The 22,692-nt window shown below is 36.9% G+C and overlaps 1 protein-coding gene and 1 pseudogene across 1 annotated transcript in view; one reads left to right on the top strand and one right to left on the bottom strand.

Moving 5' to 3' along the window:
* Window positions 1-22,692, bottom strand: part of BRIP1 (BRCA1 interacting protein C-terminal helicase 1) — a 185,014-nt gene that overhangs the window by 99,614 nt on the left and 62,708 nt on the right. Inside the window, exons 11-14 of the mRNA XM_013971848.2 lie at window positions 10,083-10,237; window positions 7,060-7,225; window positions 6,809-6,949; window positions 115-276 (exon numbers count right to left, since the gene is read on the bottom strand). Coding sequence (XP_013827302.2) covers window positions 115-276; window positions 6,809-6,949; window positions 7,060-7,225; window positions 10,083-10,237 — 624 coding nt within the window. The remainder of the gene's footprint in view (window positions 1-114; window positions 277-6,808; window positions 6,950-7,059; window positions 7,226-10,082; window positions 10,238-22,692) is intronic.
* LOC102181986 lies at window positions 18,533-19,418 on the top strand (annotated as a pseudogene).

Below are 22,692 nucleotides of genomic sequence, written 5' to 3'. Positions count from 1 at the left end.
ATATGATGCTTAAAAAACTGTAATTACTCTCTGTTGCATCTGATCGTAGGAAGCTTATCATGGTAATACCATATGATTATTCAAAGGCAAAAGTAAACAAAAATATTCCCTTACCTTATAAGATGGCAGGAAACACAAAATTCCTTGGCTAACAGTCTGGCACACAGATAACAAAAGAGCTCCCACTTCATCCTGGAATTCAAATGTTTCCGTGTGCTGGAAGGTAGCGCAGAGATTGCGACCCTTGGGCCCTGACCCAATGGTGCCAACCCAAACCTAGAATATAAGTATGTCAGTATTAGAGTTATACCAAAATAAGGCTGGCAAATTAGCATTTAGCTGGGAGCCTTAATTGTGTATGTCAAAAAAAGATCAAGCAATGACTTTAGAGAAAATTTATTTTTAAATTGTCGGGCTTTTTCCTATTATCTTTAATTAGTTATGTATGCAAGGGCGCTCAGTCACTCAGTCTTGTCCAGTTCTTCGCGACCCTATGAACTGTAGACTGCCAGGCTTCTCTGTCCACGGAATTTTCTAGGCAAGAATGCTGGAGTGGGTTGCCATTTTCTCCTCCAGGAGATCTTCCCAACCTACAGATCAAATTTGAGTCTCCTGCATTGGCAGACAGATTCTTTACCACTGCACCACCTGGGAAGCCCAGATTTAATTCATAGACGTTTTACTTTAGAACTAAAGTCTACCTAAAGTTCTTCAGGCAGACTGAATTCTCTTAGAATGACAGAAATTAGGTTTTACTTATTTCCTCAATACCTTTACAAAATTAACCATGTAACAGAATTTTGTTGGATCTTGGGAACAAAGGAAATGAGTAAGTTAGAAATGAATCCAAAATAAGACATGAGGGATGGTACCATCTGCTACGGCCTTCCCAGGTGGCTCAGACGTAGAGAATCTGTCTGCAAATGCAGAAGATGCAGACTCAATCCCTGAGTCAGGAAGATCCCCTGGAGGAGGACAGCAACCCACTCCGGTATCCTTGCCTGAAGAATACCATGGACAGAGGAGCCTGGCGGGCTCCCATCCATGGAATCACAAACAGTCCAGCATGATTAAGCAACTGAGCACGCACACACCATATTCTATAGGTAAGTCTCTAAGATTCACTTATGACAGGAACTACTGTTTCACAAATTCCCTGATGCTCAAAGATCTATGGTCACAGAAAATCAGACCCATCAAATTTTGGTTATATACAATTTCTTTACATTTATACAGATCTAGTCTTAGTATTTGATTATGAGAAACTACAAATTTTATTAGTATTCTAAAGACAAAAGGTCAAAGTCGCCCAGTCGGTCTGACACCTTGTGGCCCCCTGGACTGTAGCCTACCATGCTCCTCTGTCCATGGAATTTTCCAGGCCACAATACTGGAGCTGGTAGCTATTCCCTTCTCCAGGGGGATTTTCCCTACCCAGGAATCGAACTGGGGTCTCCTGCATTGAAGATGGATTCTTTGCCAGCTGAGCTTCTGGGGAAGCCCATTCGAAAGGTAATATGAACACTTTAGCTTGTTGAAAAATGTAATAGTCCTATATTTTAAACGATACACAAGACTGAGATATATTTTGCAAGATGACATCTGATGGACAGCAGTTTAATCAACATTAAACTAAATGATCAACAAATAATAAGACAAACTGATAGCCATGTGTTTCTTGATATGATACAATGGGAAGTAACAATATCACTTGCAAAACATTCTTATCAAACACTTTAACTTGAATCTTATCATGAGGAAACCATCAGAAAAATCCAGATTATAAAATATTCCTAAGGACAACTGGTGACTTGAATTCTTTTAAAATATCATGAAATACAGAAAAAAGGGGCAAAAAAGCTATTTCAAAGACTAAAAAGACATGAATTTGTGCAGCCAATATGGAAAACAGTATGAATGTTCTGCAAAGAACTAAGAACAGAACTACCATATGCTCCAGCAATTCCACTCCTGGGAATATATCCAAAGAAAACAAAAGTATTAATTTGAAAAGATGTTTGTGTGTGCTCACTCCCAATGTGCATAGCTCCATTATTCATAACAGCTAAAGATATGGAAGCAATCTAAGTGTCCATCAACAGATAGATGAATAGATAAAGATGTACATGTATGTACACACACACACACACACACACACACGCACACACACACAGAGGAATACTACTCAGCCATAAAAAAGAATGACATCTGGCCAACTGCAACAACACAGATGGACCTACAAGGTATTAGGCTAAGTGAAATAAGTCAGACAGAGAAAGACAAATACTGTATGTTACTACCTACATGTGGAATCTAAAAAATAAAACAAATGAATCAATACAACAAAACAGAGAGGCTCACAGAGTTACTCCAGAATGGAGAAATCTAAGATAGGGGTCAGAGATTAAGAGGTATAAACTACTATGTATAAAAATAAATAAGCTACAAGGATATATTGTACAGCACAGGAATAACAGCTAGTATTTCATAATAACACTAAATGGAGTATCTATAAAAATTTTGAATCACTATGTTGCACACCAGAAACTAATACAGTAAATCAATTATAATTCAATCTAAAATAAGAAAGAAAAAAAAAAAAGAAAAACTAAACTAAAGAAACATGAAAACCACACACAATATATAATACTTAACTGGATCCTGGATCAAGAATTAAAAAAATAAACAGGTACACTATAAACAGCACACTGGAAATAACTGGAAGAATATAGATTCTATTTGTAGTAATGTTAAATTGCTTGGATATGATCATGATATTGTGATCACACAAGATTATGTACCTGTTCTCGGGATAAACATTCTAAACTAATTAAGGGCAAAGTATCACATTGTCTACAAATTACTTTCTAATAATATATCCAGTTAATGTAATCATCAATATTTTACAGTATTACTCTTCTCTCCTTTCCTCTCATGTGTATATATACAAAGATGCAAAGTTATACAACTGATGTACCTAGATTAAGGATATAAAGATATTTACTATGTTAATACTATTTTTTCCACTTTTTCCAAGCTATACTTTTTTAAATAAAGAGCTGGGGAAATCAACAAATGAATGGACAAACAAAATGTGATACACACACACACACACACACGCACAATTCAAATATTATTCAGCCTTAATAAGGAAGAAATTCTGATTCATGTTACAACAAAGATGAACTTTGAAGACATCATCCTAAGCAAAATAAACTAATCACAAAATTTTGTAATTCCATTTAGATGATGTATTTAGAATAGTGGGCTTCCCTGGTGGCTCAGAGGTTAAAGTGTCTGCCTGGATTGCGGGAGACCCGGGTTCGATCCCTGGTCTTAGATCCCTTGATTTAGAAAAGTCAAATTCATAAAAACGAAAAGTAGAATGGTGGTTACCAGGGGCTGGGAAGAGGGGGGAATTGAGAATTGTTATTTTATAATAGAATTTCAGTGTTGTTAGATGAAAAGCTCTAGATATTGGTTACACAACAATATGAATATCCTTATAAAACCAAACTATACACTTAAAAACAGTTAACATGGTAAATTTTATGATGTGTTTTCTACCACAATTAAAATTAAAGTTTTTAAAAGTTGGGGGAAATATTAAAACAGAATCCAGCTGAACTAGCATTATTCTTACTAATTATCATTATCTAGTAACATTATAAGTTAAATGGGCTTTTGTGCCTAAGACTGAGAACACAGACCCTATAATAACATTCTTTTGGGAAAATTTGTTCAATTTATTAATAACTTCCCATATTTATGTGAGCCTCCAAAGAAAACAACTTGAAAATGTGGATCATATGTTCTCCTTTTGCTACTGCTAATAGCAATGTTTCTAAACAAGAGCATTCTAGCATTTTGGAAACCACAATTCATTGTTACATAGGAGTTTAGCATTCAAGACCCTCACCTACTAAATGTCAGTAATTCCCGCAAACAATCCTTGGTTGAAAACTATAGCTCTTTATAAAGAACTAGAATTCAATTAGGCGCTCAAACATGTTGTTGCTGCTATTCAGTTGCTCAGTTGTGTCTGATTCTTTGCGACCCCATGTCCTTCACCATATCCCAGAGTTTACTCAAACTCATGTCCATTGAGTCGGTGATGACATCCAACCATCTCATCTTCTGTCATTCCCTTTTCCTCCTGCCTTCAATCTTTCCCAGCATCAGGGTCTTATTCTAATGAGTCAGCTCTTCACAGCAGATCGCCAAAGTATTGGAGCTTCAGTATCAGTCTTCCCAGTGAATATTCAGGACTGATTTCCTTTAGGATGGACTGGTTTATCTCCTTGCAGTTCAAGGAATCTCAAGAGTCTTCTCCAACATCACAGTTCAAAAGCATCAATTCTTTGGCCCTCAGCCTTCTTTATGGTCCAACTCTCATATCCATACATGACTACTGGAAAAACCATAGCTGTGACTATACAGACCTTTGTCGGCAAAGTAATGTCTCTGTTTTTTAATATGCTGTCTAGCTTTGTCATTGTTTTTCTTCCAAGAAGCAGGCGTCTAAGTTTCATGGCAGCAGTCACCATCTGCAGTGGTTTTGGAGGCCAAGAAAACAAAGTTTCTCATTGTTTCCTCATCTGTTTGCCATGAAGTAATGAAGGAGATCAGCCCTGGGATTTCTTTGGAAGGAATGATGCTAAAGCTGAAACTCCAGTACTTTGGCCATCTCATGCAAAGAGCTGACTCATTGGAAAAGGAGGGATTGGGGGCAGGAGGAGAAGGGGACGACAGAGGATGAGATGGCTGGATGGCATCACTGACTCGATGGACGTGAGCCTGAGTGAACTCCGGGAGTTGGTGATGGACAGGGAGGCCTGGTGTGCTGCGATTTATGGGGTCACAAAGAGTCAGACACGACTGAGCGACTGAACTGAACTGAACTGAACTGAATGGGGCTGCTGCTGCTAAGTTACTTCAGTCGTGTCTGACTCTGTGCGACCCCAGAGACGGCAGCCCACCAGGCTCCCCCATCCCTGGGATTCTCCAGGCAAGAACACTGGAGTGGGTTGCCATTTCCTTCTCCAATGCATGAAAGTGAAAAGTGAAAGTGAAGTCGCTCAGTCGTGTCGACTCTTAGCAACCCCATGGACTGCAGCCTACCAGGCTCCTCCATCCATGGGATTTTCCAGGCAAGAGTACTGGAGTGGGGTGCCATTGCCTTCTCCAGATGCCATGATCTTCATTTTCTGAATGTTGAGTTTTAAGCCATCTTTTTCACTCTCCTCTTTCATCTTCATCAAGAGATTCTTTAGTTTCTCTTTGCTTTCTGCCATAAGGGTGGTGTCATCTGCATATCTGAGGCTACTGATATTTCTCCCAGCAATCTTGATTTCAGGTTGTGATTCATCCAGCCTGGGATTTTGCATGATTTATGCTGCATATAAGTTAAACAAGCATGGTGACAATACACAGTCTTGGCATACTCTCTTTCCCAATTCTGAACCAATCCGTTATTCCATGTCCAGTTCTAAGTGTTGCTTCTTGACCTGCATACAGATTTCTCAGGAGGCAGGTAAAGTGGCCTGGTATTCCCATCTCTTTAAGAATTTTCCACAGTTTGTTGTGATCCAAACAAAGGCTTCAACATAGTCAATGAAGCAGATGTTTTCTGGAATTCTCTTGCCTTTTCTTTGATCCAGTGGATGTTAGCAATTTGAACTCTGGTTCCTCTGCCTTTTCTAAAACAAGCTTGAACATCTGGAAGTTCTCGGTTCATGTACTGGTGAAGCCTAGCTTGAAAGATTTGAGTATTACCTTGCTAGCATGTGAGATGAGTGCAATTGTGCAGTAGTTTGAACATTCTTTGGCATTGCCCTTCCTTGGGATTGGAATGAAAACTGACCTTTTCCAGTCCTGTGGCCACTGCTGAGTTTTCCAAATTTTCTGGCATTTTAAGGGCAGCACTTTAATAGCATCATCTTTTAGGATCTGAAATAGCTCAGCTGGAATTCCATCACCTCCACTACCTTTGTTCACAGTGATGCTTTCTAAGGCCCACTTGACTTCGCACTCCAGGATGTCTGGCTGTAGGTGAGTGATCACACCATGGTGGTTATCCAGGTCATTAGGATCTTTTTTGTATAGTTCTTCTGTGTATTCACGCCACCTCTTCTCTTAATATCTTCTGCTTCTTTATGGCCATACCATTATGCATGTAGCTAACTACTTTCAATTACTTAATAAAAAGAAATAGAGGGCAGATTGACAAATGAAAAATTGAAACATCCTTAGGAAAATTTAAGTAACATTTACAGGGTATTGTTATAAAAAATTAAAATTTATGTCACAGGACTCACAAGAATACTTTTAATTCATTTCAGATATTCAAACATGTGCTGAAAATTCATTAACTAATACCAGCTATTAATCTAAGTGCAATGGAAAGATAAAGACATAAAAATTAGAATATAGATACATCATAGTCTAATGGAAAAAAGAATCACAAATAATTAGACAATTAGAAATTACAGTAAAAAGAGTTGAATTTGTTTTCTTTTTAATTTTTATTAAAAAAATTTAAACTTAAATAAGGAAACTGCAATACAGTCTTTGTAAGCAAAGTACATATTTTTACTCACTGGGTTGAAGGAATATTATTTATCAGTAGTTCCTTTTGCTGACACTACCAAGTAGCTGACAAACTTTCTTTTACTGAAATTGAAATGTTGATTTTCCTATTAGGATTTGTTTGCTAGTCCTTCAGTTACCTTTTAACTTGTTTATAGACACTTATACTGAGGTGAAAAGACTAAGAGAGACTTCAAAAAAAAAAAAAAAAGAAACTAACCTGTGAGTTATTAATGACATGATTAGCCTCTAGTTGAATAGTAAATGTAACACCAAGTTCTGATGAAAAGGATTTCATTGGTGATAATGTCCCAGATGTCAAAACAATTGTCCAAACCTTGCCATTAATATCTGAAAAGGCCTACAAGGAAACAACATTAAATACATAAAATCATTTTTTAAAAAGTCAAACAAATTTACTTAATTGTTGATATTGAGCAAGAATTCTTATTTACAGCATGATAAGCTTACCACAGCTGGATTTAAGCACCAAAAATTTAGCACATGAACTGCTGCCTTCTGCCGTGAACGTTTCTTACTTTTTGATAGAATCAATAACCCATTTTTATCTGTAGTATCAGTCTGATTTATCCAAGAGTAAGTCTGTTGAATAGCGACTTTATAATCATCTGCAAATCTAAATGAAGATAAAATGGCATTTAAATGGCAGAACTTTAGATAACACTGTCCCCCACCAACAACTAATGCCACTAAACTCAGTAATTCTGACAGAAAGTAAATCATTAAACCTTAGGGTCAATCCACCCTTACGGAGTTTATGCATCATCTAACCATCCACCCTTTATCACTTCTCATCCCTATGTTCAGAGATTATGTAAATCACAGCAAAGCCAGGATTAAAATCCAAGCCTCCTAACTCCTACTTCAGAGCTCTCTACATTTCTGTTACATCATTAGTTATAAAATAGTTAACAGTATTATTATTTTAAAAAAAAACAACTAAAGAGCGGGTTAAACTTTTTTATTGCATTAGAAAACAGAAAGACAATTTCTACTGAAAGTTTAGGAAACTGAGTTTCAAGTGCCTTTAAAATGTGATCTAACTCTTCATCTACTTTTTTAAATTTATTTATTTTTAATTGAAAGATAATTACTTAACAATATTGTGCTGGTTTCTACCAAACATCAACATGAATCAGCCATAGGTTTACCTGTCCCCTCCCACCTGAACATCCCTTTCATCTATTCTTAATGAAGTACTAAACTATATGACCTCTGTAATCTGATACAGTTTATAAATTCTCTCCACAAGAGGCTATAAACCTAAGCTTAAACAGAATGAAATTTGGTATTCTCTACCATGTCCTCATAGTAATACTGACTGTTAATTTTACCCTCAGAGAGAAAGTCCAAGTCAGGAACCTTGTACTAGGTAGAGAGAATTTTATAAAATTACTGGGGGTGGGGGGACTTCCCAGGTGGTCCAGCAGTTAAGACCCTGAGCTTCCAATGCAGAGGACGTGAGTTTGTTCCCGGGTTGGGGAACACGAATCCCACAGGCCATGGGGGCGTGGTCAAAAAAAAGTTCCTGGGAACTAAAAATTACAAAACTCTCTTAGAAGAAAACATAGCAGAAATCTTCACGACATCATATTTGGCCATTATAACTGGATACAAAAAGCATAAGCAACAAAAGAAAAAAAATCAATAAACTGGATTTCATTAATATTTAAAGACTTTTGTACATCAAAGAATACTATCAAGAGAGTGAAAAGAGTACACACAGGAATAGGAAAAAATATTTGTGACGTGTGTATCTGAAACAGAACATGCAGAATAACTCTTACAACTCAACAAACAACAAAATCCTCATTCAAAAATGGGCAAAGGACCTGAGCAGACACTTCTCTAATGAAGATGTAGAAATGGACAATAAGCTCATGAAAAGATGATCAACACCTCTAGTCATTAGCCAAGTGTAAATCAAAACCCTTTATACTCATTAAGATGGCTATTATTAAAAAAAAACCAGAAAATAACAAGTACTGGCAAGGATGTGGAGAAATTGGGAACTCCTGTGCATCATTATGTGAATGCAGAATGTGCAGCTGCTATGAAAAATAGTACGGCGGCTCTTAAAAAAGTTAGATCAGAATTACCATAAATCCTGCAATTCTACTGCTAGGTATGTACCCAGAAATGAAAACAGGGACTCCAAACAGGTACTAGTACATCAGTGTTCACTGCAGCATGATTCACAATAGATAAAAAGTAGAAACAATACAAGTGTCCATCAATATAAAAATGGATAAGCAAAATATGGCATATACACACAATAGAATATCATTCAGCCATAAAAAGGAACGATGTATGTTATAACATGCATTAACCTTAAAAACATTATACTACGTGATTCCATGTACAGGAGACACCAAAAAGGGCAAATCCATACAGGTGAAAGTAGAACAGAAGTTACCAAAGGCTGCGATGCTAGAGAAATGGAAGATGCTGTTTCATGGATATAGAGTTCCTGTCTGGGATGATGAAAAAGTTCTGGAAACTGACAGTGCACAACCATGTGACCATAGTTAATGCTATTAAAATGTACACTTAAAATGTTTTAACTGTTCAGTTTTACATTATGTATATGTGCATGCATGCTAAGTTGCTTCAGTCGTGTCCGACCCCATGGACTATAGCCTTCCAGGCTCCTCTGTCCATGGGATTCTCTAGGCAAGAATACTGGAGTAGGTTGCTATGCACTCCTCCAGGGGATCTTCCCGACCCAGGGAATGAACTCATGTCTCTTATATCTCCTGTATTGGCAGGCGGGTTCTTTACCACTAGTGCCACCTGGGAAGCCCTATATTACGTGTGTGTGTGTGTGTGTGTGTGTGTGCGTGTGTTAGTTGCTCAGTCATGTCCGACTCTGCGACCCCATGGACTGTAGTCCACCAGGCTACAGTGGACTCTGTCCATGGAATTCTCCAGGCAAGAATAGTAGAGTGGGTTGCCATTTCCTTCTCCAGGGGATCTTCCCGACCACGAGACGGAACCCAGGTCTCCCACACTGAAGGCAGATTCTTCACTGTCTGAGCCACCAGGATATTTTACCATTAAAAAAAAAAAACAAAATACTTAAAAAAACATTGGAACCAGGTAGTACTGTAACTTAAGGAGTAATGTGTGGGAAGTTGACTGCTTTCACATTTTATTAAACAGAGGATTTACATAATAAGAGAGACTTTCTGACATTGGAAGAAACATATATAAAATATACTTAAATGAAGACTTAAATTTAGTCTCAGAGGATTGTAAATTTAACGCTAAATTAATTAAATGTATTTATTTACTGGTTTCAATACTCATTTTCATTAACAAAAACTAATATCAGTTGACTGAGTGTGTGCCAGTTAAGAGCAATATTTATACCACTTATCATTATCTCATGTACTCACATAAAATTAGTAGCTAGCACCCAGTAAGGCTAATATTTTTAAGAGGAAGAATACAGACCAGATATCTTTACTTACCTGCTATTTTGCCTAAAAAGATAGTCAAGCACCATAAAAAGTCCTTTGAGCATTATTTGAGTTGAAGCACTAATAACAGGTATTTCTCTTGCCTCCTCTTTACCATGAATCGATGGGACTTTTTCTTCTCTTTGAAGGACAGCAGAAAAATGTCCCTGTAAGAAATTACCATGTTAAGTGTACTGGTTAGGGGTTGGGGAGGGAAAAGAGAGGAACAGGAAAATTCTTAAAACTGTTAATACAACCCAAGTGAAATATAATTGACATTTAGTCAAACATTCATATGCAGGTGCTAACAATGTATTCCGAATTCCCATATATTCTCAAATCCTCTTCAAAGACATTTAAATAAGAAGTTACACATTTAGAAGGTTCATTATTTCTTCGGGCAATTAGAGTTTTATTCAGTGCCCTTCAAAAGCAATGGGCCAAATAAAAATGTACAAAATGGTTTCTAAAAAGCTTAAAAATCTGATATGCCACCTAAATCCCTGAATACCTCCAGGGAGTATGCCTATGCTAAGAGTCATGACTATGTGAAAAGCAAAATTAAAAAAAAAAAAAAGGGCAAAGAAAGAATACATGCTAAATACAAAATGTATGCTAACTGGCTCATTAGTGATTATATGGCTTATAAGTTTAGATACAGACTAAAGTGTGGACGTTAAGATAAATTTCCCACACTGTGAAAGAGAAAACTCTGAATATTGAAATGATAAAAGATAACTGGTGACAACTCTGATGTTTGACAATAAAACCTGTGCTCAATGAAAATAAAACGGGGAAATAGGATAAATAAGACATCCCAGGTAGCCCAGCAGTAAAGACCCGCCTGCTAATACAGGAGATGCAAGAGACTCAGGTTTGATCCCTGAGTCAGGAAGATTCCCTGGAGTAGGAAATGGCACCCCACTGAAGTGTTCTTGCCTGGAAAATTCCATGTGAAGAGGAGCCTGGTGGGCTACAATCCATGGGGTTGCAAAGAGTTGGGACATGCCTGAGCAATTGAGCAATGCAATACAATCAATGAAAATAAAATGGGGAAATGGGATAAATAAGACAAAATTTCGATATCCAGATATATTGTGAAATAATACACATTTATAAAAGTAAAATTGGTCTCCACTGAACAAAACATTAAAGGATATGAAAAAAGTTTTTTACTTTTATTTTATTTTTCCAGACTTTAAACTTTTTATTTTGTATTGGGGTATAGCTGATTAAACACTGTGGCAGTTTCAGGTGACCAGCGAAGGGACTCAGCCATACATATACGTGTCTCCATTCTCCCCCAAAAGCTCCCTCCCATCCAGGCTGGCACATAAAATTGAGCAGAGTTCCATGTGCTACACAATAGGTCCTTGCAAAAATATTTTCCAAAAATAAAGAACAACAAAAAAATAACATGAGCTTGAATAATTCAACAGTACAAATTATTAACAAAAGATAAGTACTAATTTGTTCTTTTTTAAAAAAAAAAAAATCAAGTTCTCTGAGAAACACTTTACATGAAAGCTACTATTCCTCTCCAGCACTGGCAGACAACTGGCAATTTACTTGGTAAAGCTATGTAATTTCTGAACTCCTGACAATAAGGCACTGTAGCAAAAAATAAAAGGACTGAATGAAATTCTATCTACTGAACCATGAGACAACTCCAAGGCTACCTCTGGCTACGTTATCTAAACAATGATAGCTAGGTTTATAGATAAATAGAAAACTAAGCAAATGGGGAAACACACACACTTACAGGTAATTATTACTTCATAGTAAAACTAGAATTGTATTAAAATTTAATCAAGCAAGTTACATGATATTACTATCATGAACTATGATAACATATAATATGATGACATGCACAGTGAATATTAATATAATTATGCTGAGAAAATGGAGAGAGAAGAAAGGGGAAGAAGATGGGAGGAAAACGAAACAGAGAGGGAGGGACAAACAGGAAAAGAGAGGAGGTGTGTGTGTCTGTGTGTGTGTGTATGTGTTTCTGAAAGAGAGAGAGAAAGTGTGTGTGTAAAAGAGCTGAATCCTCACCATACTTAACAGGAATTCAATAGAGAATATCAAAAATTGAAAACTGAAAAGTAGCTGAATCTACATGTTACTTAGAAAATTGGGGTTAATTATCAGAGAAAGCCACTATAAGAATTAAAAGAGCCACTGAGAAGTAAAAATAGTGGGGCAGATGAATGCTTTTCTTGATAGTACTAATTGACTTTTTAAAAAATTTATTTATTTAATTGGAGGACAATCATTCCACAACACTGACTTTTAAATTATGTTCACACATTACTGTGGTAAAAATTAACTTCTAAACAAGTCAATAATGACAATGATGAATTTCTTAGGATCAAAGGAAATTTCCCTAACCTAATTTTAAAATAAGTAAAAATACTACTACATCTATGAAATGAGAAAAAATATTTGCAAATCATATATCCAATACGTTGTTCATATCCAAAATACAGAAAGGGCTTAAACAATCAACAATAAAAGACAACTCAATTTCAGAATGGGCAAAGGATTTGAATACAGATTTCTCCAAAGATACATTAGTGGACAATAAGCAGCTAAAAAACTGTTTGCCATTATGAGTCATTAGAGAAAAGAAAAGAAAATCATCTTGAGATATTACTGCGTTCTTCCTACAAAGATTATAATAAAAGAGATAGGAAAACAAGTGTTGGTGAAAATGTGGAAAAAAATCAGAATCCTTGTGCATGGCTGATGGGATTGTAAAATGGTACAGCCCCTATGGAAAAGTCTGGCAGTTTCTTAAAAAGTTAACACAGAGTTACTTTGTGGACCAGGAATTTTACTCCTAAGTATATACCAAACAGAACTGAAAATATATGTCCGCACAAAAATCTGTGTACGAATGGTGATAGTTGCATTGTTTACAACCGCCAAAAAGTAGAAATAACTGATAATGGATAAACAAAATACAGTACATTCATAAAATGCAAAATTATTTGGAAATAAAAAGGAATGAAGTATTGATACATGCTACAACATAGATGAACCCTGAGAACATCATACAAAGTGAAAGAAGGCAGTCACAAGAACAGGTAGATTCACAGAAACAGAAAGTGGATTACAGGTTTTCACGATCTGGGGTAAGAACAAATGGGAATGACTGCTAATGGGTATAGGATTTCTTTCTGAGGTGACAAAATATTCTGAAATGAGACAGCAATGATACTTTCGTAATTCTGTGACTACAGGAAAAACCACTGAATTGTATATTCTAAAGGGTAAATTTTATGGCATGTGAATTATATCTCAAATCAATTACCATTTTTATACACTGATAAGAATCAGAAAAAGTAATTTCTGGATTATACCATTTGAAAAAGAAATAGAAACTTTATAACTTCTCAGGAATAAATGTAACCAAAAGCAAATAAGACTTTTAAAAATTACAAAATTCTATTGAAAGATATATAGAGATAATGAATGATTAAAACTATATCTTGTTCATGAATGAAAAACTTCATATTGTAATATATCAATTATTTCTAAATTGATATATAAATTTAATGCAATTATAGTCAAACTTCCAACTGATTTGTTCATAGACATTTATAAGCTCATTCTAAAATTCAAATGACAGAGCAACGCAACGTACAGCCAGGATCATTCCAAAGGAAAATAAAATGAGGAGATATCCCTTATTACCATGCATCAGCATTTTTCTAACGTTACAGTAATTAACAAATCATATAACTTAGACAAACACGCTCAAAAAACACAGGAGTCCAAAAATAAGAAAAAAAAAAAAAAAAAAACAAACAACACAGGAGTCCAGAAATAAGCTTACACATATACAAAATCAGATATGGGGCAGAAGTGGCATTACAAATCAGAGTGAAATAGATGGATTATTTAGTAAATGATGAGAAAATTCATACAGGAAATAAAATGGATTCGGTACCACACAAGATAAACAAATATGACTCCCAGGTGGTTGAAAACATTTATTAAAAAAGAAAACTTTAACACTCTTAGAAGAAAAATGTCCCAAAGGATAAGAACTAAAACTAAACTCAAATATTATAATTCATAAAAGAAAAAACATGGATAAATTTGAATGCACTAAAATTTTAAAACTTAAAAAGACACCACAAACAAACCATAGATACAAGAATAATACATGCAACACAATAAGCAAAAAAGAATTAATATTTAGAATATATAAAGGAAAGAGTCAAAAATATATACAAAGATGTATTTTCAAGGATGTTCATATTAGAACCTTTTCTTATTGGAAGGAAACTGGCAACAACTTATATGTCAAATGCCAGATTAGTCAAATAATTTATAATATGTGCACTTGAAAATGCTACAGCGCAACTAAAATTCATGTGAAGGAAATTTTATTAAAATAGGAAAGTACTCATAACATACTACTAAATGAGGAGGTAAAAAATTTCATCTCAAAAATTAACTTATGTTAAGCAAATACACGCACAGAAGACAAGGTACACATAACACTACTAATAATCATTTTTATGTTTACAAGTCTTTTTTTCTTCTTTGTACCTTTCTGTATTTTTCAAGTTCTTTCCTTTGACATACATTTTATTTGTATTTTTTTTATAGAATACACTAATCTTAAGTGTACCGGTCATTAAACACAAGCACACACACACATATATGCACACTTGTATAACTAAAACTAAATCAGGATTCAAAACATTCCTCAAAAAAAAAAAAAATTCCTCAAATTCCAGAAAGTTCCCCTGTGTCCCTTCTCAGTCCAAACTACTCCTTATCCCTGCACAGTGGTAACCAGTATTCTGATTTCCACTAGCATAATTATGTTTGTCCTTAAATTTCATAAAAATGAAATCATACAGTTTATACTCTTTTGTGCTGGTTTCTCTTGTACAACATAATGTCTGTACGATTCATTTACGCAGTTGTGGAGGCAGTGTATCACTTTTTAAAAAACTGCTGTGTAGTATTCTACTAAATGAATATTTCACAATTTATTCAATCCATTTTACTATTGATATGAAAAATCTGTAGAATGCAAAAAGCTTATGAAAAAAATGAAAAAGTATATGAAAAATATTTATGGTATGTTACACTTTAAAAGTTCAGATAAATACAATCAAATTAAAATATATTTTGAATACTTGTATACCATTGTAAAGCAACTTCACTCCAATAAAAATAAATTTTAAAAAATACTCTTAGTCCAGAATGCTACTTCTGTTAGCAATAGTTTTTAACCGTTTTGGTTCAAAAATCTCTTTAAAACTATGAGGAGGGACTTACCTCACTATATGGTGGTCCACTGGTTAAGAATCTGCCTTGCAACGCAAGGGACACTGGTTTGATCCCTGGTCAAGAAACTGAGGTCCCACATGTCGCAGGGCAACTAAGAACACCTGCTGCAACTACTGAGCTCAAGCTCTACAACTAGAGCATCCTCATGCTGCAACAAAAGATCCTCCATGATGCAAGAAAGAAAGATCCCGTGAACCGTAACTAAGACCCAACACAGCCAAATTAAAAACAAAAAAAACTATATGAGGGCACTTCCCTGGTGGCCCAGTAGTTAAGAATCCGCCTGCCAATGCAGGGGACACAGGTTCAATCCCTGGTCTATAAAGATTCCACGTGCTGTGGGGGAACTAAGCCCCTGTGCCACAACTACTGAGCCCAAGTGCCAGCTACTGAGCCCACACGCCCTAGAGCCTGAGCTCCACAAGACAAGCCACCACAGTGAGAAGCCCACACACCTCACCTGGAGAGCAGCCCCCATTCCTCGCCAGTAGAGAAAGCCCGTCAGTCTTTGCAGCAACAAAGACTCAATGCAGCCAAAAATACATTTTTAAAAAGTTACACCGCCTTAAAAAAAAAAAAAACTAAGAGAAAAACTATAAAACTCTGATAAAAGAAATCAAAGATGATCTAAATTAATGAGATGCTCCATGTTAAAGGATAAGAAACTCAATATTGTTAAAATGTCAGTTCTTCTCAGATTGATCTATAAATTCAATGCAGTCCAATAAAAATCCCACCAAGAAACTTCGTGAGTACTGACAAACTGATTCTCAAGCCAAAAGAGCACCCTCTGTGCACTGATGCCAAATTGAATCTTGGAGACAGTTTTAGGTTAAGTAGAAGAGAATAATTTAATTGCTTTGCAGGCAAAGGGAGACACAGTAGGCTTGAAACCCTGAAAAACTGTGTGTCCCAACTTGGGAGGATTTGGTGAGGAGTTTTATAGCAATAATTCAAGTTCTTGGTTGCTAACAAGATTAGCTTCAACAGTACATGAAGCAGGAACTTCCAGGCTTCAACAATACGTGAACCATGAACTTATAGATGTTCAAGCTTGATTTAGACAAGACAGAGGAACCAGAGATCAAATTGCCAACATCTGCTGGATCATGGAAAAAGCAAGAGGTTTCCAGAAAAACATCTACTTCTGCTTTATTGACTATGCCAAAGCCTTTGACTGTGTGGATCACAATAAACTGTGGAAAATTCTGAAAGAGATGGGAATACCAGACCACCTGACCTGCCTCTTGAGAAATCTGTATGCAGGTCAGGAAGCAACAGTTAGAACTGGACATAGAACAACAGACTGGTTCCAAATCAGGAAAGGAGTACATCAAGGCTGTATATTGTCACCCTGCTTATTTAACTTCTATGCAGAGTACATCATGTGAAACACTGGACTGGATGAAGCACAAGATGGAATCAAGAATGCTGGGAGAAATATCAATAACCTCAGATATGCAGATGACACCACCCTTATGGCAGAAAGTGAAGAAGAACTAAAAAGCCTCTTGATGAAAGAGAAAGAAGAGAGTGAAAAAGTTGGCTTAAAGCTCAACACTCAGAAAACGAAGATCATGGCATCTGGTCCCATCACTTCATGGCAAAAAAATGGGGAAACAGTGAGAGATTTTATTTTCTTGGGCTCCAAAATCACTGCAGATGGTGATTACAGCCATGAAATTAAAAGACGCTGGCTCCTTGGAAGAAAGTTATGATCAACCTAGACAGCATATTAAAAAGCAGAGACATTGCTTTGCCAATAAAGGTTCATCTAGTCAAAGCTATGGTTTTTCCAGTACTCATGTATGGTTGTGAGACTTGGACTATGAGGAAAGCTGAGTACTGAACAACTGATGCTTTTGAACTGGTGTGTTGGAGAAGACTCTTGAGAGTCTCTTGGACTGCAAGGAGATTAAACCAGTCCATCCTAAAGGAGATCAGTCCTGAATATTCATTGGAAGGACTCATGCTGAAACTGAAACTCCAATACTTTGGCCACCTGATACAAAGAACTGACTCATTTGAAAAGACCCTGATGCTGGGAAAGATTGAAGGTGGGAAAAGAAGGTGATGACAGAGGATGAGACAGTTGGATGGCACCACCGATTTGATGGATATGAATTTGAGGCGGCTCCGGGAATTGGTGAATGACATGGAGGCCTGGTGTGCTGCAGTCCATGGGGTGGCAAAGAGTCGGACACAACTGAGCAACTGAACTGAACTGAACAAGATTAGAATGCATGCAGGATCTATATGCCTTAAATCTTGTCTCAGGTGGTCTCCTAATAACGATGAGCTTCCCTGGTTCCTCTAATCTTGCCTCAGATGGTTTCTTGGCTTCTCCTCCCTAGTCTCTGCATCTCCTCCCTTCCTCAATTACCAACTGTTCGAATTTGCCCTTGAAACCCAGGGAAGGTCATGGAGACTGCAGTCTGTTCCTTATAAACAAGAAATGGAGGACAGAAAGGCTTCCATGCCCAGGAGCCCCACAGGGTCCTGCTCAGTTTAATTCTAAGTTTACATGAAAAAATGAAAGACCCAGAATAGCAAACACAATGCTGAAAATCAAATTCAGAGGACTGACACTACCTGACATTAAGACTCACTATAAAAACAGGTGTGGTACTGATAAAGGAATAGACAGTGTATCAGTGGAAAAGAATAGAGAGCCCCAAAATGGGTCAACACAATACAGTCAGCTGATCTCTTGACAAAGGAACAAAGATAATCCAATGGAGAAAGGATGGTCTTTTCAACAAACAGTGATACAGTAACATCTACACCCAAAGAGATGACTAGACACTGAACTAACACACTTCACAAAAATTAACTCAAAATGAGACATGGACCTAAATGTAAAATACAAAACTATAAAACTTCTAGAAGACAAGATAGGCGAAATCTAGGTGACTCTGGGTTCAGTGATAAATTTTTAGATCGAAGAACAAAAACAGAATCCATTAAAGAAAAAAAAACTTGAACTTTATTAATACTAAAAGCGTTATATTCTGTGAAAGCCTCCATTAACAGGATGAAAAAACAAGTCACAGGCTGGGAGAATATATTTGCAAACACACATCAGATAAAGGTCTTGCATATGAAATACCCAAAGGACCTTTTGCTACAACACCACCACCCTCATGGGTTGCATGCACGCTCCAGGGAAGGGCCTGTCCCAGTCGGCTCAGCCCTACTGCCAGAGCGTCCCCACCTGGCTGAAGCTGACAGCTGATGATGTGAAGGAGCAGATCTACAAACCAGCCAACTTGAGGAGCCTGACTTCCTCACAAATCTGTGTGATCTGAGAGACTCATATGATATTACACAAGTATGTTTTGTGAAGGCAATAAAATCTTGAGAATTCTTAAGTGCAAAGGACTTGCTCCTGATCTTCCCGAGGATCTTTATCATTTAATTAAGAAAGCTGCTGCTATTCGACAGAGAAGGCAATGGCAACCCACTCCAGTACTCTTGCCTGGAAAATTCCACGGACAGAGGAGCCTGGTGGGCTGCAGTCCATGGGGTCGCAAAGAGTCGGACATGACTGAGCAACTTCAATTTCACTTTTCACTTTCACGCACTGGAGAAGGAAATGGCAACCCACTCCAGTGTTCTTGCCTGGAGAATCCCAGGGACAGCGGAGCCTGGTGGGCTGCCATCTATGGGGTCGCACAGAGTCGGACACGATTGAAGCGATTTAGCAGCAGCAGCAGCTGCTGCTATTCGAAAGCATCTTGAGAGGAACAGAAAGGAAAAAGATGCTAAATTCCATCTGACTCTGATTGAGAGCCATATTCACATTATAATAGCAAAGGAGTCCTCATCGCTAACTGGAAATACGAGTCAGCACAGCCTTTGCCCTGGTTGCATAAATTTGTCTACTGTACTCAAGCCATAAAACCATTGTTGAACAGAAAAAAAAAAAAATCCAAAGAACACTTAAAACTCAACCATAAGAAAACAACAGGCAAAATATCTGAAGAGATATTAATATCTCACCAGATGAAATATGTAAATGGAAATTAAGCATGTGAAATGATGGCAACATGTATCATTCAGTTCAGTTCAATTGCTCAGTCGTGTCCGACTCTTTGCGACCCCATGAACCGCAGCACGCCAGGCCTCCCTGTCCATCACCACCTCCCGGAGTCCACACAAACCCATGTCCATCGACTTGGTGATGCCATCCAACCATCTCATCCTCTGTTGTCACCTTCTCCTCTTGCCCTCAATCTTTCCCAGCATCAGGGTCTTTTCAAACGAGTCAGCTCTTCTCATCAGGTGGCCAAAGTATGGGAGTTTCAGCTTCAACATCACTCCCTCCAATGAACACCCAGGACTGATCTGCTTTAGGATGGACTGGTTGGATCTTGTAGTCCAAGGGACTCTCAAGAGTCTTCTTCAACACCACAGTTCAAAAGCATCAATTCTTCAGCACTCAGCTTTCTTGACAGTCAACTCTCACATCTATACATGACTACTGGGAAAACCATAGACTTGACTAGACGGACCTTTGTTAGCAAAGTAATGTCTCTGCTTTTTAATATACTGTTTAGGTTGGTCATAACTTTCCTTCCAAGGAGCATGCGTCTTTTAACTTCATGGCTGTAATCACCATCTGCAGTGATTTTGGAGCCCAGAAAAATAGTCAACCCCCATCTATTTCCCATGAAGTGATAGGACCGGATGCCATGATCTTCGTTTTCTGAATGTTGAGCTCTAAGCCAACTTTTTTACTCTCCTCTTTCACTTTCATCAAGAGGCTTTTTAGTTCCTCTTCACTTTCTGCCATAAGGGTGGTATCATCTGCATATCTGAGGTTATTGCTATTTCTCCTGGCAATCTTGATTCCAGCTTCTGCTTCCTCCAGCCCAGCGTTTCACATGATGTACTCTGCATAGAAGTTGAATAAGCAGGGTGACAATATACAGCCTTGATGGACTCCTTTTCCTATCTGGAAGCAGCCTGTTGTTCCATGTCCAGTTCTAACTGTTCCTTCCTGACCTGCATATAGGTTTCTCAAGAGGCAGGTCCAGGTGGTCTGGTATTCCCATCTCTTTCAGAATTTTCCACAGTTTATTGTGATCCACACAGTCAAAGGCTTTGGCACAGTCAATAAAGCAGAAATAGATGTTTTTCTGGAAACCTCTTGCTTTTTCCATGATCCAGCGGATGTTGGCAATTTGACCTCTGGTTCCTCTGCCTTTTCTGAATCCAGCTTGAACATCTGGAAGTTCACGGTTCACGTATTGCTGAAGCCTGGCTTAGAGAATTTTAAGCATTACTTTACTAGTGTGCGAGATGAGTGCAATTGTGTGGTAGTTTGCGCATTCTTTGGCATTGCCTTTCTTTGGGATTGGAATGAAAACTGACGAGGGAAACATAAATTCAAACAACAGTGAGATACTACTACCTATCTATTAGAATGGCTAACATTCAGAACACCAATTGTCAACAAGGATGTGGAACAACAGGAACTCTTACTAACTTCTGGTGGGAATGTAAAATGGTACAATCACTTTGGAAGATAGTTTAGCAGTTTTCTTTGCAAGCTAAATACAGTCTTACCATACAATGCAGCAATTGTGTTCCTAAGTATTTATCCAAACAAGAAGAAAGTATGTCTATACAAAAACATGTACACAAATGTTTACAGAAGCTTATTCATAATTTCTCAAACTCAGAAACCACCAATATGTCCTTCAGTAAGTAAACAGATAAACAAACCGTGGTGCATACATACAATGAATTTAGTTCAGAAATAGAAAGGAATGAGCTGCCAAGTCACAGAGACATCAAATGTATACTGCTAAGTGGGAGAAACAGTCTAAAAAGACCACATGCCATTGATTACAACTACAGGACATTCTGGAAAGGCAACACTATGGAGTCAGAAATAAAAACCAGCAGTTACCAGAGGCTCAGCAGAGGACATGAAGTATGTTGAAGGGATGAATAAGTGCAGCACAGAAGATTTTTAAGGCAATGAAAGTATTCTGTATGATACTGTAATGGTACATACATGACTTCATGTTTTCATCAAAAGTCATAGACTTGAACACAAAAAGTGTACCCTAAAATAAACCATGGACTTTGGTTAAACGCAATGTAACAATATTGGTTCAACTGTAATTAATGCACTAGTATTATAAGATGTTGATAATAAGAGAATCTATAGCATCTGTGGCTGGGGGTGGTGGTATATGAGAATTCTTTCCTTTTTGCTCAATTTAACATAAAAACAACCACTTTAAAAAGTAAAGTCAAGCTGCATTCTCTTCAACTGGACAGAAAGTCTATCACTGAAGGGTGATCTGGGAAGTCATCTCCATTTTTCCAATGCAGAGGCATTGTCTTTGAGGGCCCCCTAGAGCTAGTAAGAAAGCTATAAATGCCTATTTGCATAAACTGTGTTGTGAAGGACATTCAAGTAACTTAGAAGTTCCCTCTGGATATAGGAATAGGAACATCAGTGTAAGATAGAAACTTTTTTTTACTGATTATTCATTTCTGCAGGTTATTTTTTTATCATGCATTTTTTATCTCTTTAAAAAAAAAGCATTGTCAAAAGTAAAATGAAAAATAAGTTTACAACCTTCCACTTCTCACATCTGCTTTGATGTCCTAGGAGTAATCCACTAGTAATAGTTTCGATGTATACCCTTTTGGATATTTATCCTTTCTTCTCTAGGTCTTTCTAGCCCAACAATGTATCTATGTCTACATATGAAATTATAGAATAAACTACTTAAAATTACCTAGACACACCAAAAATAAAAGTCAACTAATATAAATAAATAAGAACAAAGAGAAAAATGAAAAACATTCTCATCTGCAGATAACAAAACAAAACAAAGAACCCAAAACAAACATTCTTCTGAGAACAGTGTTCATGCATCAAGCCTCTATCCAGGAAGATGTACAAAAGAACACACTCATAAAATTTGGAATGCGATTTCATAAGGTTCACAGTATCCTACAGTCCACTCATGATCTCTCTACACCAGGTTTATAACCTCTAAGTTAAGGAGAATGAAATATGAATTTATCTTTTTATTTTCCAAATTTTAAATATTATAATTGACAAAATATTTACAACCTAAAATTACTGACTCCTTTTAGCTTTAAGCAAAGTAATTAATTCCATATTAATTAATCCATATTTCCTTCAAATAATGCTACATTTTCATCTATAATTTATGCCATCACTTAGATTATCAAACTGATCCAATAAAATTTTAAAACAATTGCTACTTTTTTTTTTACTCTGGATTAATTATTCACTATTAAGCCATTTCTA

Source organism: Capra hircus, chromosome 19 (assembly GCF_001704415.2).
Source record: "Capra hircus breed San Clemente chromosome 19, ASM170441v1, whole genome shotgun sequence".
Taxonomy (NCBI): domain Eukaryota; kingdom Metazoa; phylum Chordata; class Mammalia; order Artiodactyla; family Bovidae; genus Capra; species Capra hircus.
The sequence above is the reverse complement of the archived record's forward strand: the minus strand, read 5'-3'. Positions and strand labels throughout refer to the sequence as shown.